At 44.5% G+C, this 15,737-nt stretch overlaps 1 protein-coding gene across 1 annotated transcript in view; it reads left to right on the forward strand.

Moving 5' to 3' along the window:
• si:ch211-197n1.2 (EF-hand calcium-binding domain-containing protein 6) overlaps positions 1-15,737 on the forward strand; it is a 92,117-nt gene that overhangs the window by 32,841 nt on the left and 43,539 nt on the right. The window contains exons 7-11 of the mRNA XM_055632024.1: positions 4,148-4,290; positions 6,540-6,694; positions 9,560-9,756; positions 14,563-14,670; positions 15,585-15,650. Coding sequence (XP_055487999.1) covers positions 4,148-4,290; positions 6,540-6,694; positions 9,560-9,756; positions 14,563-14,670; positions 15,585-15,650 — 669 coding nt within the window. The remainder of the gene's footprint in view (positions 1-4,147; positions 4,291-6,539; positions 6,695-9,559; positions 9,757-14,562; positions 14,671-15,584; positions 15,651-15,737) is intronic.

Below are 15,737 nucleotides of genomic sequence, written 5' to 3' on the forward strand. Positions count from 1 at the left end.
TGTAAAACTCCAGAAAGTACTAAAATTACTAACAGCAGGGATCACAGCATTCGCTCGCACAGTGGAGGCGACAACAGGAAGGACCTCCTACACTCAAAGACAGCACCCTTACGCACCCACCAGCAGAGCCAAGACAATCAGAAGCTGGTGAAAGCTCAAAGGCCGGACATACAGGACAGCAGTCTTTTTTAGGCCATGGCCCAGACCGGCCTTCGTGGAAAATGCGCAAACCCCAAACCCAAACCCAGACACTGGCGCCTCAACCTCCTCGAAGACTACACAGGAAGAAGTAAACTTTCCACTGGTAACCATGGAGGTAGGTGGGTCTGGTCCCTTACAAATTATAGGAAGTGTGGATAATACACATATCGGTGGGAGATTACACTTCTTTTGGGAGGCATGGAGTGCATTAACAACAGACACTTATATCCTAAACAGTATCCAGGGATATACCATTGAATTTGTGCCCAGTTCAGCATGTACCGAACCGAACGTTCGTACTTTCATGAAAAGAAAAATTGGAAGCACATGCTGAACTGGTGAGACTCCACGCTAAGGGGGTTATTGAAAAAACCCAACACGATTCTCTGGAATTTGTGTCTAATATCTTTACCAAAAACAAAAAAGATGGTGGTTGTCGCATCATCATAGATTTGACCAAATTGAATGCATTTGTGCAGTATATTCATTTCAAAATGGAAACCTTTGTTACTGCCAAACAATTGATTTCCACAGGCTACTTCATGGCTAGCATCGACCTAAAAGATGCTTACTATTCAGTGCCTATACGGACTGATCACAGACGTTATTTAAAATTCAGCTGGATGGGACCGCTCTGGCAGTATAGAGCTCTACCCAATGGATTAACATCATTACCAACATTTTGAAACCAGCCCTGGTGTTTCTTCGGAAACAAAAACATATGGTCATGACCTACCCGGATGATATATTAATTGTGGGCAAAACTTTGGAATTAGCTAAACTAGCTGTATCAGCCACCAAACAATTGTTTGAGAAACTGGGGTTTATCATCCATCCAGTTAAATCTAAACTAAAGCCTTCCACCATAATGGATTATTTGGGGTTCACAATTGACTCAGTTCACATGTCGGTGACTTTACCAAAGGACAAGGCTACAGTCTTAACTGAGGCCTGCAACAACCTCATTGACATCAGTGAACCATCTATTAGATTGGTAGCAAGGGTAATTGGCAAAATAATGGCTGCTTTTCCAGCCACACAATTTGGACCTTTGTATTACCAAAATTTACAAAGGGCAAAAATAGAAGTACTCAAAATTAATGCTGGTCATTTCGACAGACCAATGAAGCTACCAATCAAAGCAATTATGGAATTAAAATGGTGGAGGGATAACATTCGGCATTGTTCCAGCCCTATCATTGTCATCAACCCCTCAGTGGTGCTACAAACTGATGCCAGTGCACTTGGTTGGGGTGCTACCAATTCCATCTCCAGCTGTGGAGGTAGATGGAATGCACAGGAGGCATCATTACTTCAGACACTTGACATAAACTACCTGGAAATGTTGGGTGCGTTCTATGGCTTAAAATCATACTGTTCTGGAATGCATCACCAGCATGTTAGACTACAGATTGACAATACCACCGTGGTGGCATATATTAACCATATGGGTGGAATGAAATCGACATCATGTGACAATCTGGCTAATACAATTTGGCAATGGTGTATTCAGAGAAATATTTGGTTATCAGCTACTTACCTGACAGGTAACCTCAATTCAATGGCAGACACAGGTCATGCAAATTCAATGAAACCATCGAATGGATGTTGGATATAAAAGTATTTGCTGATATTGTAGCACGGTACGGAACACCAGATATCGATCTATTTGCATCTAGACTCAATCACCAGTTACCAAACTGTGTTTCTTGGGAACCAGACCCTGGGGCATCAACGATAGATGCCTTTTCGCTGCATTGGGGGAAATTGTTTTTCTATGCATTCCCTCCTTTCTGCCTCATCAGTTGGGTATTACGCAAAATACAACAAGACTCGGCGTCTGGTATTTTGGTAGTGCCCGATTGGCCTACTCAACCATGGTTCCCTGTGATTCTCGACATGGTCTTAGAACCATGTATCACCGTCCTGAAACAACCAGATTTGTTGGTTCATCCCATGATGGGGGATAGCCATCCATGTCATAAAACGACAAATTTATTAATTTGTAGAGTCTAAAGAAACCTCTACTGCAACTGGGACTGACGGACCGAACATTGAACATTATCTCAGCGGCCCACAGGCAGTCCACCAAAAAACAATATCTGGTATACATCAGGAAATGGGAGATATATTGTTTCAAAAACAACATCACTTACAGCTCGATGAACATAACGTCTGTTCTGGAATTCCTGGCAGGCCTCCATTATGATGAGGGACTCAGTTATAGTGCCATTAACTGCGCCAGAAGTGTCCTTTCAGCATATCTATGGCGAGGATCATTCTGTTGGGACTCACCTCCTGGTAACCAAACTTATGAGGGGAATTTTTAATACCAATCCCCCAGGAACCAGGTACTCTCATATATGGGGTGTGAGTATTGTCCTAACATTGCTAAGGAACTGGTCTCCAGCAACAGCTCTGTCCCTGCAAAAACTGAGGCATAAAACAGTAATGCTGATGGCTTTGGTCTCAGCACAAAGGGTACAGTCTTTACATAAGTTAAGGCTGGACAATATGACTTCTTCAACAAGAAATATAATTTTTCATATTCACGAATTAAGCAAACAGAACAGACCGGGATCATCAGGCCTCAAAATGGAATTTAGGGCTTACCCTATAGATGATCGTCTCTGTATAATAAGACATTTATTGTTATACATAGAGAACACCAAAAATATCAGAGGCAATGAGATGGCACTACTAATCAGCCACAAACAACCACACAAAAAGGTGTCGGTTCAAACTATTTCCAGATGGCTGAAACAGGTTTTAACAACAGCTGGGGTGGATACTAACATATTCAAATCTCATTCCACCAGGGCTGCAGCTACATCGGCAGCTATGGAATTGGACGTACCGATGGACCAAATCCTGGAGACAGCAGGATGGTCTAGGGAAAAAACGTTCCAACAATTCTACTATGAACCAGTGGTTAAACCTGGAGCTTTTGCAGAAACAATTTTAAGTTCTGTATTATGATTTCACCCCATGAAATAGGGGCTATAAACTGTTGTTAATAAATTTATCATGGGTTTTCAATGTCGGATTCATGTTTAAATATGTTAACACAATTCCTCCCTTAGTCAATTAAGGCAGATGTGATGCATGGACTCGTTTCCACGGCATGAAATCACAGAGCTTTGAAATCTTCACATATTCACTCACGTGACTCCGAAGTAAAATAATAAGATTAAACGAGAACTTACCAGTTCGAAGTTTGATCGTCATTTTATGAGGAGTAACATTGAGGGATTACGTGCCCTCCGCTCCCACCCTTGATCATAAAGTTCAACTGGTATCCTCTTCTCTAAACTTACTATGTTCAGTCATTACTGTTATCTGTGATTTCACACCGCTGCTTTGAAGAATGACATGCATGCGTCCTGACGGGTTCTTCACATAATTCAACGTTACTCCTCATAAAATGACTGTCAGACTTCGAACTGGTAAGTTCTCGTTTAATCTTACTATTAATGTTCAGAGTTTTGCCCGAGCCAAGTTTAATAATCTGATGGCTGTGTGGAAGTAGCTATTCCTGAACCTAGTCGTTGCAGTCTTCAGGCTCCTGTACCTCCTACCTGAAGGTAGCAGGGAGATGAGTGTGTGGCCAGGATGGTGTGGGCCGTTGATGATACTGCCAGCCTTTTTGAGGCAGCGACTGCGATAAATCCCCTCGATGGAAGGAAGGTCAGAGCCGATGATGGACTGGGCAGTGTTTACTACTTTTTGTAGTCTTTTCCTCTCCAGGGCGCTCAAGTTGCCGAACCAAGCCACGATCCAACCGGTCAGCATGCTCTCTACTGTGCACTTGTAGAAGTTAGAGAGAGTCCTCCTTGACAAACCGACTCTCCGTAATCTTCTCAGGAAGTAGAGCCGCTGATGAGCTTTCTTAACAATTGGAGCAAAGACAGGTTCTCTCACCCCTTCACTTTGTCCTTTCTGACAGATATGACACGGATGGTCTTGGTGTTATTAAAGGAGATGTTCTCATGAGGAAACTCGGAGCTGACTACAGGAACAGGATGAGGCACAACAATGAAGGCTCTGCTCGAAGATCCTACGATCAAATAAGTTTGGAAGACTCAAGAAGTAAGTGTTTGGCTCATCCACTGCATAGAGTGTTCAATGGTCAGCTCAACATAGATGACCAAACCTACACCAAACCCAAACCTATTAGGAGCAGACGAGGGCATTCCATCCAATTTGAGATACCAGCTACCAAGACAGTTGCATACAGCAATTCATTCTTCCCTGCACAATTAAAGCATGGAATAGTCTTCACCCTACCATAGTAACCCAACCAGACGCAACTATATTTAAGGTAGCTCTTCTTCACCAAGAACCTTTTTTGATTAAGTCCACCCTCCGCCACCTCCAGTTTAAATTCCATTTGGAATATTTTTGGAGAACCAAGAATCAAGATACCAAGAAGAGTCATGGAGTCATAGAAGGATAAAATCATGAGTATAATAGATCGGGTAGACACACAGAGTCTCTTGCCCAGAGTAGGTGAATTGAGAACCAGAGGGCATAAGTTTAAATTGAAGGGAAAACGCTTTAATAGGAATCTGAGGGGTAACTTGTTCATATAAAGTGTGGTGGGTGTATGGAACGAGCTGCCAGAGGAGGTAGTTGAGGCAGGGACTACCCAACGTTTAAGAAACAGTTAGCCAGTTACATGCATAGGACAGCTTTGGAGGGATATGGGCCAAATACGGGCAGGTGGGACTAGTGCTGGGACATGTTGGCCGGTGTGGGCAAGTTGGGCCGAAGAGCCTGTTTCCATGCTGTACACTCTGACTCTATGATGCAGCATAGGAACAGGCCCTTCAGCCTGTCGAGTGCATGCTGACCATTCAGCACCCATAATTGTACTACAGTGCATTCAGAAAGTATTCAGACCCCTTCACTTTTTCCACGTTACAGGCTTATTTTAAAATGGAGTAAATTCATTTTTTTTAATCATCAATCTACATCTTAGGTTAACATTTAGATTTATTATTGTCACCTGTAGCAAGTTACAGTGAAAAGTTTTGATTTGCATGCGATCCAATCAGATCTATGTTTAAGAAAGAACTGCAGATGTTGGAAAAATCAAAGGTAGGCAAAAATGCTGGAGAAACTCATCGGGTGAGGCAGCATCTGTGGCGTGAAGGAATAGGTGACGTTTCGGGTCGAGACCCTTCTTCAGACTGATGTGGGAGTGGGGGACGGCAGGAAGAAGAAAGGAAGAGGCGGAGACAGTGGGCTGTGGGACAGTAGGCTGTGTCACCTATTCCTTCAATCAGATCAATGACCTCTAGTTCTCAATTTCCCAACTCTGGGTAAGTGCATCTACAGGAACTATACCTCTCATGATTTTGTAAACCTCTATAAGATCACCCCTCATCCTCCTGCGCTCCAAGGAATAGAGTCCTAGCCTGCCCAATCTCTCCCCATAGCTCAGGCCCTCGAGTCTTGGCAACGTCCTTCTTGATTAGCACGGGTGTCAGGGTTTATGGGGAGAAGGCAGGAGAATGTGGTTAGGAGGGAAAGGTAGATCAGACATGATTGAATGGCGGAGTAGGCTTGATGGACCGAATGACCTAATTCTGCTCCTACCACATGAACAGCCTCAAATATCTCGGGACCCTTTCTAGCTTGTTATGATTGTTCTTAGTTATGGTTGTGTACAAAAGATAGACACAAAAAAGCTGGAGTAACTCAGCGGGACAGGCAGCATCTCTGGAGAGAAGGAATGGGGGACGTTTCAGGTTGAAGCTCTTCTTCTGACTGAGAGTCAATAGACAATGAGTGCAGGAGTAGGCCATTCGGCCCTTCGAGCCAGCACCAGCACAGTCAGGAGAGAGGGAGATACAGAGAAAAGGAAGTATATCTCATACCCTTTGATGTCTCATTTTCACACCTTACATTTCCTTGTCCCCATGTCTCCCTCTCCACTGACTCTCAGTCTGAAGAAGGCTCACCTATTCCTTCTGACTAAAATAAACTGATTGAGAGGTCGCGACCCGAAACGTCGTCTGTCCATTCCCTCCACAGACGCTGCCTGACCCGTTGAGTTCCTCCATCACTTTATATTTTGGACAAGACTCCAGCATCTGCAGTGTTCCGTGGTCTTTCTCCCACCCTCTGCCCTGAGGTTTCGGCTCGAGACCCTGAAGGAAGGTCTCGACCCGAAACCTCACCCATTCCTCATCTCTAGAGATGCTGCCTGTCCCGCTGAGTTACTCCAGCTTTTTGTGTCCATCTTCGGTTTCAACCAGCACCTGCAGTTGCTTCTTACATCGCTTTGGAGAAAGTCCTCACAAGCCTTTCATTAATTCTGAACTGTTCATCAGTCTTCTCCCCAGGACTGGCACGGATCCTGAGCAAGACAGAGCTGGAAAGAAAAGCTTCTCTTGATATCGAAAAGTGGCTGAAGGACAAATTCAGGGAAGGCTACAACCTCATGAAAGAAGCGTTCGAAAAGTATGACATTGAAAGAACAGGCAAAGTAAGCGATATTTAAGAGTCATTCCTTTGCCTATCGTAGCGCTGCAATATCTTATTCAAGTCTGAAGAAGGGTCCCGACCCGAAACGTCACCCATCCTTGTTCCCCAGAGATGGCGCAGCGGTAGAGTTGCTGCCTTACACCCGGGTTCCATCCTGACTACAGGTGCTGTCTATATGGAGTCCGAACGTTCTCCCTGTGACAGCGTGGGTTTTCTCCGGGCATTCCGGTTTCCTTCCACACTCCAAAGACGTGCAGGTTTGTAGGTTAATTGGCTTTGGTAAGAATTGTAAATTTTCCCTTAGTGTGTGGGATAGTGTTAGCATACGGTGTGATCGCTGGTCGGCACGGGCTCGGTAGGCCGAAGGGCCCGTTTCCGCGCAGTATCTCTAAAACCCAAAAACTAAGATGCTGCCTGACCCACTTTGTGTCCATCTTTGGTACAAGCCAGCATCTGCAGTTCCTTCTTCCTACATCTTTTTTAGAATTGTCGGCATTAAGTATTAGTTAGGGTGAATGCAATTAATTTTACCCAGGGTAAAGGAATCAAGAACCAGAGGACATAGGTTTAAATTGAGAGGGACAAGATGAAGTCAAGAGTGTTTTATTGTCGTGTCCCAGATAGAACAATGAAATTCTTACTTGCTGAAGCCAGCAGAATATGTAAACTTAGTACATAAAGGGAGAAGAAAAAGAGTTCAGTGTGTGTATACACATGCACACATACTCAATAAATAACAAATAGAGTGCAACAATAATGATAGTCTGTTGTAGCTCAGAGGTTATTCATTGTTGTGTTTGGCTGCAGGGAAGAAGCTGTTCCTAAACCTGGACGTTACAGTTTTCAGGCTCCTGTACCTTCTTCCCAATGGCAATGGTGAAACCTAAGGGGCATCCTTTTCACACAGAGGGTGGTGGGTGTATGGTACGAGCTGCCACAGGAGGTAGTTGACAGATACAAAATGCTGGAGTGACTCAGAGGAACAGGATCTCGACTCAAAAAGTCACCCATTTCTTCTCTCCAGAGATGCTGCCTGTCCCGCTGAGTTACTCCAGCTTTCCGTGTCTATCTTTGGTGTAAACCAGCATCTGCAGTTTCTTCCGACACAGGAGGTAGTCGAGTCGGGTACTATAACAGCCAGTGCCGGATTTAGATGAAGGGAGGCCCTAGAGTGTTCCACTTGTGAGGCCCCTCCCAATCCCCCACCCCCACGACTAGAGGAAGATGGAAGAGCCCACCAGATTGACACCGATTTGCTGCAGAGTGTGGCCAATGAGATAAGGGGCTGGAAAGCTGCGCTTATTTATTTATTATTTATTGCCAGTGCTAGTGTCGAGTTATCGGCTTAAAACACTATTATTCTGAAATGGAGGGCAAAGTATATTACTGAAGGGTTGTTTAGAGACTGCAGTGTGTTGTGACAGTATATGACAGTATATGTAAGAAAGGCCTATGACAGTGTCAAAAATATTATACACCTTGCTTGGCCGGAGGCCCCCTAGATTTCGAGGCCCTAGACTTCAGCCAATGGAGCCAAATGGTAAATCCGGCTCTAATAACAGCATTCAAAAGACATGAAGATCCTTAACAAAATATGTGGATAGGAAAAGTTTAGTGAAATATGGGCAAATGGGACTACTTAGAAACATAGGTGCAGGAGTAGACCATTCGGCCCTTCGAGCCAGCACTGCCATTCAATATGATCATGGCTGATCATCCAAAATCATTACCCCGTTCCTGCTTTTTCCCCATATCCCTTGATTCCCTTAGCCCTAAGAGCTAAATCTAACTCTCGCTTGAAAATATCCCGTGGTTTGGCCTCTACTGCTTTTGTGGCAGAGTATTCCACAGATTCACAACTCTCTGGGTGAATGTCTTTTTCCTCATCCCACCTACTCCTGCACCTTATAGGCAGTATTGTCTATTCCATTGTTACTTGTACAAATTTTTTTAAATTGACTTCATATATTAGCAAAGATGCCAAGACAGAATTAGACTTTTGGACTGCAGGCTTTAGAAATACCGTATGGAGACAGGCTCTTCGGCCCACCGAGTCCGTGCCGAGAGACAGAGGCACCAGAGTGCAGAATATAGTTTCTCAACGTTATGTGTAGGAAGGAATTGCAGATGCTGGTTTATTCCAAAGACAGACACAAAGTGCTGGAATAAGTCAGCGGGTCAGGCAGCATCTCTGGAGAAAAGGAATAGGTGACATTTCGGGTCCGAACCCTTCTTCAGACTGAATGTAGAGGTGGGTGGCGGGGGGGGGGGGGGGGGTAGAAAATGCTTTATAGTGCTTCAGATAAGGAGAAAAAGTCCAATGTCTGCAACGAGGTAGGTTGGAAGATACCAGCTTCTGTGAGAACAATAGGTGAAGGAGTAGGCCATTCGGCCCTTCGAGCCAGCACCGCCATTCAATGGGATCATGGCTGATCATCCCCAATCAATACCCCGTTCCTGCCTTCTCCCCATATCTCCTGACTCCGCTATTTTTAAGAGCGCTATCTAGCTCTCTCTTTAAAGTATCCAGAGAACTGGCCTCCACCGCCCTCTGAGGCAGAGAATTCCACAGACACACAACTCTCTGTGAGAAAAAGTGTTTCCTCATCTCCGTTCTATATGACTTACCCCTTATTCTTAAACTGTGGCCCCTGGTCCTGGACTCCCCCAACATCGGGAACATGTTTCCTGCCTCTAGCGTGTCCAAACCCTTCATAATCTTATATGTCTCAATAAGATCTCCTCTCATCCTTCTAAACTCCAGAGTATACAAGCCCAGCCGCTCCATTCTCTCAGTATATGACAGTCCCACCATTTCTATCGGGCATAAATTGACAGTGTCTTGTGTTTATTTGTGAATTACCAGGTGTTACACCGAGACTTTCTGTCCGTGCTGGGAACCTTTGGACTGCACCTGAAAACTGAACATTTAAACCTTTTCCTTCCACGATGCAACCTTGAAAACAGCAAAGCCGGGATCAAGTACATCGACTTCCTCAAAAACTTCCAAGACCGAAGTGAAAGGGGATTGCCACATAAAATTCTTAACAACCCCAAGCACAAGTTAGTGGCTTCACATTTCTGTCACTGAAGCTAATACCTGTTAGTCTCTGTCACACCTGTGTCATGCTAACATGCCCACCTGGTGAAGTGGGGCAGCGGTGGGTTGCGGCCCCACGGCGCCAGAGACCCGGGTTCGATCCTGACTACGGGTGCTGTCTGTACGGAGTTTGTACGTTCTCCCTGTGACCTTGTGGGTTTTCCCCGGGTGCTCCGGTTTCCTCCCACACTCTAAAGACGTAGAGGTTTGTCAGTTAATTGGCTTGGTGTAAATGTAAAACAATTGACCCTAGTGTGTGTAGGATAGTGTTATTGTGCAGGGATCGCTGGTTGGTGCGGGCTTGGTGGTCTGAAGGGCATGTTTCCGTGCTGTATCTCTAAACTTAACTACACCTAACCCTTTCAGCTCTCTTGCATGTGGACAAGGGGTCTTGGTGTGACAAAGCTGACCCTCGTCTTTGAAAGAAGTTTAGAAGGACGAGGGGGGGGGGGGATCCCATTTGAAACTTACCGAATAGTGAAAGGTCTGGATAGTGTGGATGTGGAGAAGATGTTTCCACTAGTGGGAGAGTCTAGGACCAGAGGTCGTAACCTCAGACTTAAAGGATGCACTTTTAGATAGGAGACGAGGAGGAATTTCTTTAACCAGAGGGTGGTGAATCTGTGGAATTTGTTGCGATAGACGGCCATGGAGCCCAAGTCAATGGATATTTTTAAGGCAGAGGTTGACAGATTCTTGATTAGTACGGGTTATGGGGAGAAGGCAGGAGAATGGGGTTGAGAGGGAAAGATTGATCAACCATGATTGAATGGTGGAGTAGACCTCATCACTAAATTTGCAGGGAAGGGTTTTGAATGTCAATTGAAAATGACCCGTTGCTTGTATCGTGTGAAATGTCGAAATGCTTGTAAACTGGGCGGTAAACTGGGCAGCATGGTGTCACTGCAGTAGATTTGCTACCTTGCAGCGCTTACCGAGCGAGAGACCCGGGTTCGATCCTGACTAAGTGTGCTGTTTGTACGGAGTTTGTACGTTCTCCCCGTGACCGCGTGTGTTTTCTCAGAGGTCTTTGGTTTCCTCCCACACTCCAAAGACACAGGGGTTTGTAGGTTAATTGGCTTAGTGTAAATGTAAAATATCCCTGGTGTGTGTAAGTGTGCGGGGATCGCTGGTCGGTGCGGACTTGGTGGGCACGTTTCTGCGTTGTATCTCAAAACTGAACCAAACTAAACTCTATCTCAGGAAGGGTGGGTCCTGCTACCTCATTGGCTATGAGCTCCATGACCTTGCTCTTCAAAACATCCCTTCCTCAGATAGCCAAAAGCTAGTGTGACACATTCGAGGCACTGGTGAATGACTTCACTTGTCTTTGGTAATGGTTTAGTTTTTAGGTTTAGGATGAGAGTTAATATTGCCACGTGTGTACCGAGGAACAGTGAAAAGATTTGTTGCTAGTCAAATCACACCATCATTTAGCAAGGTTAAGCCCAGTCCATCACCGGCTTTGACCTCCCCATCATCGAAGGGATCTATCAAAGCTGCTGCTTCAAAGGCAGCCAACATCATCAAAGATCCACACCGTCCTGACCACACAATCATTTAACCATTGCCATCGGGAAGAAGGTGCAGGAGCCTGAAAACTGTAATGTCCAGGTTCAGGAACAGCTTCTTCCCTACAGCCATCAGGCTATTAAACGTGACAGTAAATAAGCTCTGAACTGCAACAGACTATTATTATTATTATTATTATTATTATTGCACTATATTATTTATTTATGTGTATACACACACACTGAACTGTTTTGTTCACCCATTATGTACTATGTTTACATATTGTGTTGTGCTGCAGCAAGCAAGAATTTCATTGTCCTATCTGGGACACATGACAATAAAACTCTCTTGACCCTTGATCCATTTGAGGATCATTTGATGGCTCTGGGCTTGTACTCGCTGGAGTTTAGAAGGGTGAGGGGGGGATCTAGTTGGGCCAAAGGGCCTGTTTCTGTGCTGTATGATTCTATGACTATATGACTTCACCCAAACAGGTAGCAGTCACAGGATGGAAATGAAATTCTGCAGTCTGGTACGTTTGACTGATGGAGCCCCATTGATGGAATCAAACCCTTTATTGTAGCAATGTTACAAAATTTTGAGATTTTAAAAATCAAGTCTGCAATTTATCCCATCAGATAAAGCATAACAATAAGTTTAATTTGACACCAAATTCACTTTCATATCTCAAGTATTAAAAAAAGTTATGGCCATTTTCATACTCGGAAATTAGCATCTTGTTCCCTATTGATTTTCAATGGACATAACAAAAAAGCTGTGATATTGGATAGTCAAAAGCCCATTTCTTAAGGAAAGATTAACATTTTTAAATAGCCTAAGTGTCCAAAGATTATTCACAAATAATTCACAATATAACATGATTTTTATATCTAATTTACATTAATTTATAGGCCAAATGGAAGGAATTTAGTGTTCAATTGCTGTAAATAAATGCCCATTTAAATCGGCTTTCTAGTGGGTTCATGTGAACACGCTGGTTTAGAACGTTGACATCGCGCTGGATTAATGCCCTCAAATGCCGAGAAAAATACTGCGGGATATAAAAAGCCCAAAATGAGCTACTCGCTATAGATAACTTGATATATAGGGTTATATATATGCCCCATTTAATGTAAAAATAAGGTACATACCTTTAATTGTTTGCTTTATAAAACCCTGGGGCTGCGAGAGGTTGCGGAATGAGACAGTAATTTTAAAATTATTATAACTATATTATCGTGGCCTATAAAACTAATAATACCTTTTGCGACCGGGTCTTGCAGCGATTTTTCGTTAATGATTTACTAGGCTGAACATCTGCGATTAGTACAGCCTAGTAAAAATCGCGTTTTAAACCCGCCCCCTCCAAACAGCACCAAAATCGCGGACATGGCTGTGGGCAGATTCCCAATGACGATTCAGGTAGGTTTTGTAACATACCTATTTATTGAGGTCAAAAATGGCCATCTTTAGTTGAAGGGTTTGGGCCCGAAACGTTGCCTATTTCCTTCGCTCCATAGATGCTGCCTCACCCGCTGAGTTTCTCCAGCACTTTTGTCTACCTTCGATTTTCCAGCATCTGCAGTTCCTTCTTAAACATCATTAGTTTAGTTTAGATATACGGCGTGGAAACAGGCCCTTCGGCCCACCGACCAGCGATCCCCGCACAGTAACACCAAACACACTGGGGTCAATTTACAATTTTACCAAAGCCAATTAACCTACAGACCTGAACGTCTTTGGAGTGTTGGAGGAAACCGGAGATCCGGGGAAAACCCCACGCAGTCACGGGGGAGAACGTGCAAACTCTGTGCAGACAGCACCAATAGTCAGAATTTAACCCGGGACCACAGCGCTGTAAAGGGCCTGTCCCGCTTTGCGATTTATTTATTTTTGGTGACTGAGAACGTCAGCGATTGACGCCTGCAGTCACGCTAAAAACCGTCAAGTTGTACGACACTCTACGTCACCCGCCTTCACAACACAAGAAGGTTACACCGAAGTAGTTCAAGTGAGTTTATTGTCATGTGTCCCTGATAGGATAATGAAATTCTTGCTTTGCTTCAGAACAACAGAACATAGTAGGCATTGACTACAAAACAGATCAGTGTGTCCATATACTATAATATAAATATATACACACATGAATAAATAAAATGATAAAGTGGAAATAACAGATAATGGGTTATTAATAATCAAAGTTTTGTCCGAGCCAGGTTAAATAGCCTGATGGCTGTGGGGAAGTAGCTATTCCTGAACCTGGCTGTTGCAGTCTTCAGGCTCCTGTACCTTCTTCCTGAAGGTAGCAGGGAGATGAGTGTGTGGCCAGGATGTTATAACAAGTACAATAATAACATTGGAAATGAACTTATCTACAATAACTTTTTAAGAAATAAATTGTTTATTTAACGTCAGTGTCACCGGGCATCACCCCTGCAGGGTAGCACACGTCAGCGTGTGACCGGGCGCACCACATGATAAGGCACCCGGATGTCGCCTGAGGATTTTGAACATCCCAAAATCTAGGGGCGGCAGGGAGACACCGCGCGTCACTACATGCGTCACCCCGCGTCACGCCTCGACAAACTCTTTCCAGGCAGTGGCCGAAAATAGACAATAGACAATAGGTGCAGGAGTAGGCCATTCGGCCCTTCGAGCCAGCACCGGCATTCAATGTGATCATGGCTGATCATCCCCAATCAGTACCCCGTTCCTGCCTTCTCCCCATATCCCCTGACTCCGCTATCTTTAAGAGCCCTATCTAGCTCTCTCTTGAAAGTATCCAGAGAGCCGGGGCTTACTCCTTATTCTTAAACTGTGGCCCCTGGTTCTGGACTCCCCCCAACATCGGGAACATGTTTCCTGCCTCTAGCGTGTCCAAACCCTTAACAATCTTATATGTTTCAATAAGATAGCCTCTCATCCTTCTACACTCCAGAGTGTACAAGCCCAGCCGCTCCATTCCCTCAGCAAATGACAGACCCGCCAACCTTGGAATTAACCTTGTAGCCCAAGTGGGACAGGCCCTTAAGGCAACAGCTCTACCGCTGTATCACCATGCCACCCCAATGATTATATACCTGTAGTGACTAAACCCACTCCTTGGATTAAAATTGATTCGCTGTTTATCTAGACACACAGAATCTACATTGTTAACAACTGGGCCACAGCCAAGTTCAAGATTTTAATGATAAGGATATCACTAATTTGGTAAATTAATGATCTGATTTTATTTCAAAACGTCTTTTTGTTTCTAGGTTTAACAACGATGGAAGTGTCAGTCTCTGTTCCACAATGACTGCAATAGAAGCGAAACTGACAAGATTGTTCCAATCAGACTTCCTTGCACTTTTAGCCACCTTTCAGTAAGTGATTTATTCCTCTACATTCCTCTGAAAAAGCTTTAATCCATTGGACCAGGACAGGAATAGACATATCCTATCCTGGGGACATAGGTTTAAGGCAAGAAGGGAGTGTTTTAGTAGGAACCTGAAGGACAGTTTTTCGCACAGAAGGTGAAGGGTGTATGGAACGAGCTGCCAGAGGACGTACGTAGTTGAGGCAGGTACAATCACAATGTTGAAAATGGCATTTGGATAGACAATAGGTGCAGGATTAGCCATTCCGCCCGTTAAGCCAGCACCTCCATTCAATGTGATAATGGCTGATCATCCACAATCAGTACCCCGTTCCTGCCTTCTCCCCATATCCCCTGACTCAGCCATCTTTAAGAGCCCTATCTAGCTCTCCCTTGAAAGTACCCAGTGAACCGGCCTCCACCGCCCTCTGAGGCGGAGAATTCCACAGACGCACAACTTTCTGTGTGAAAAAGTGTTTCCTCATCTCCGTTCTAAATGGCTTACTCCTTATTTTTAAACTGTGGCCCCTGGTTCTGGACTCCCCCAACATCGGGAACATGTTTCCTGCCTCTAGTGTGTCCAAACCTTTAATAATCTTATATTTCAATAAGATCCCCTCTCATCGTTCTAAATTCCATAGTATACAAGCCCAGCCACTCCATTCTCTCAGTTTATGACAGTCCTGCCATCCCGGGAATTTAAGGGTTTCGGCCCGAAACGTTGCCTATTTCCTTCGCTCCATAAATGCTGCCTCACCCGCTGAGTTTCTCCCGCATTTTCGTCTACCGTAAAACTGTAAAGCATCAGTTGTTTAATCGAAAGTGACCAGGGGTTTGTTGGGTACTGACGTTGATAGAGATATAATCAACAGAAAGTGTGCGTTGGTTCTTCTTACTGCTTCCATTCTTTATTGATTGCAGCAAAATCGACAAGCTGGAGATGAACGTCATCAGTCAGCAAGAGTTCCGAGCTGCCATAGAAAGCAGGTATGTTCTGACAACCCCAACCCCAACCCCAACCCCACCCCAACCCCACCCCCCAACCCAACCAAGCCAAACAAGCCAAACAAACCC

The sequence above is a fragment of the Leucoraja erinacea genome, chromosome 3, assembly GCF_028641065.1.
Source record: "Leucoraja erinacea ecotype New England chromosome 3, Leri_hhj_1, whole genome shotgun sequence".
NCBI classification, from domain to species: Eukaryota; Metazoa; Chordata; class Chondrichthyes; order Rajiformes; family Rajidae; genus Leucoraja; species Leucoraja erinaceus.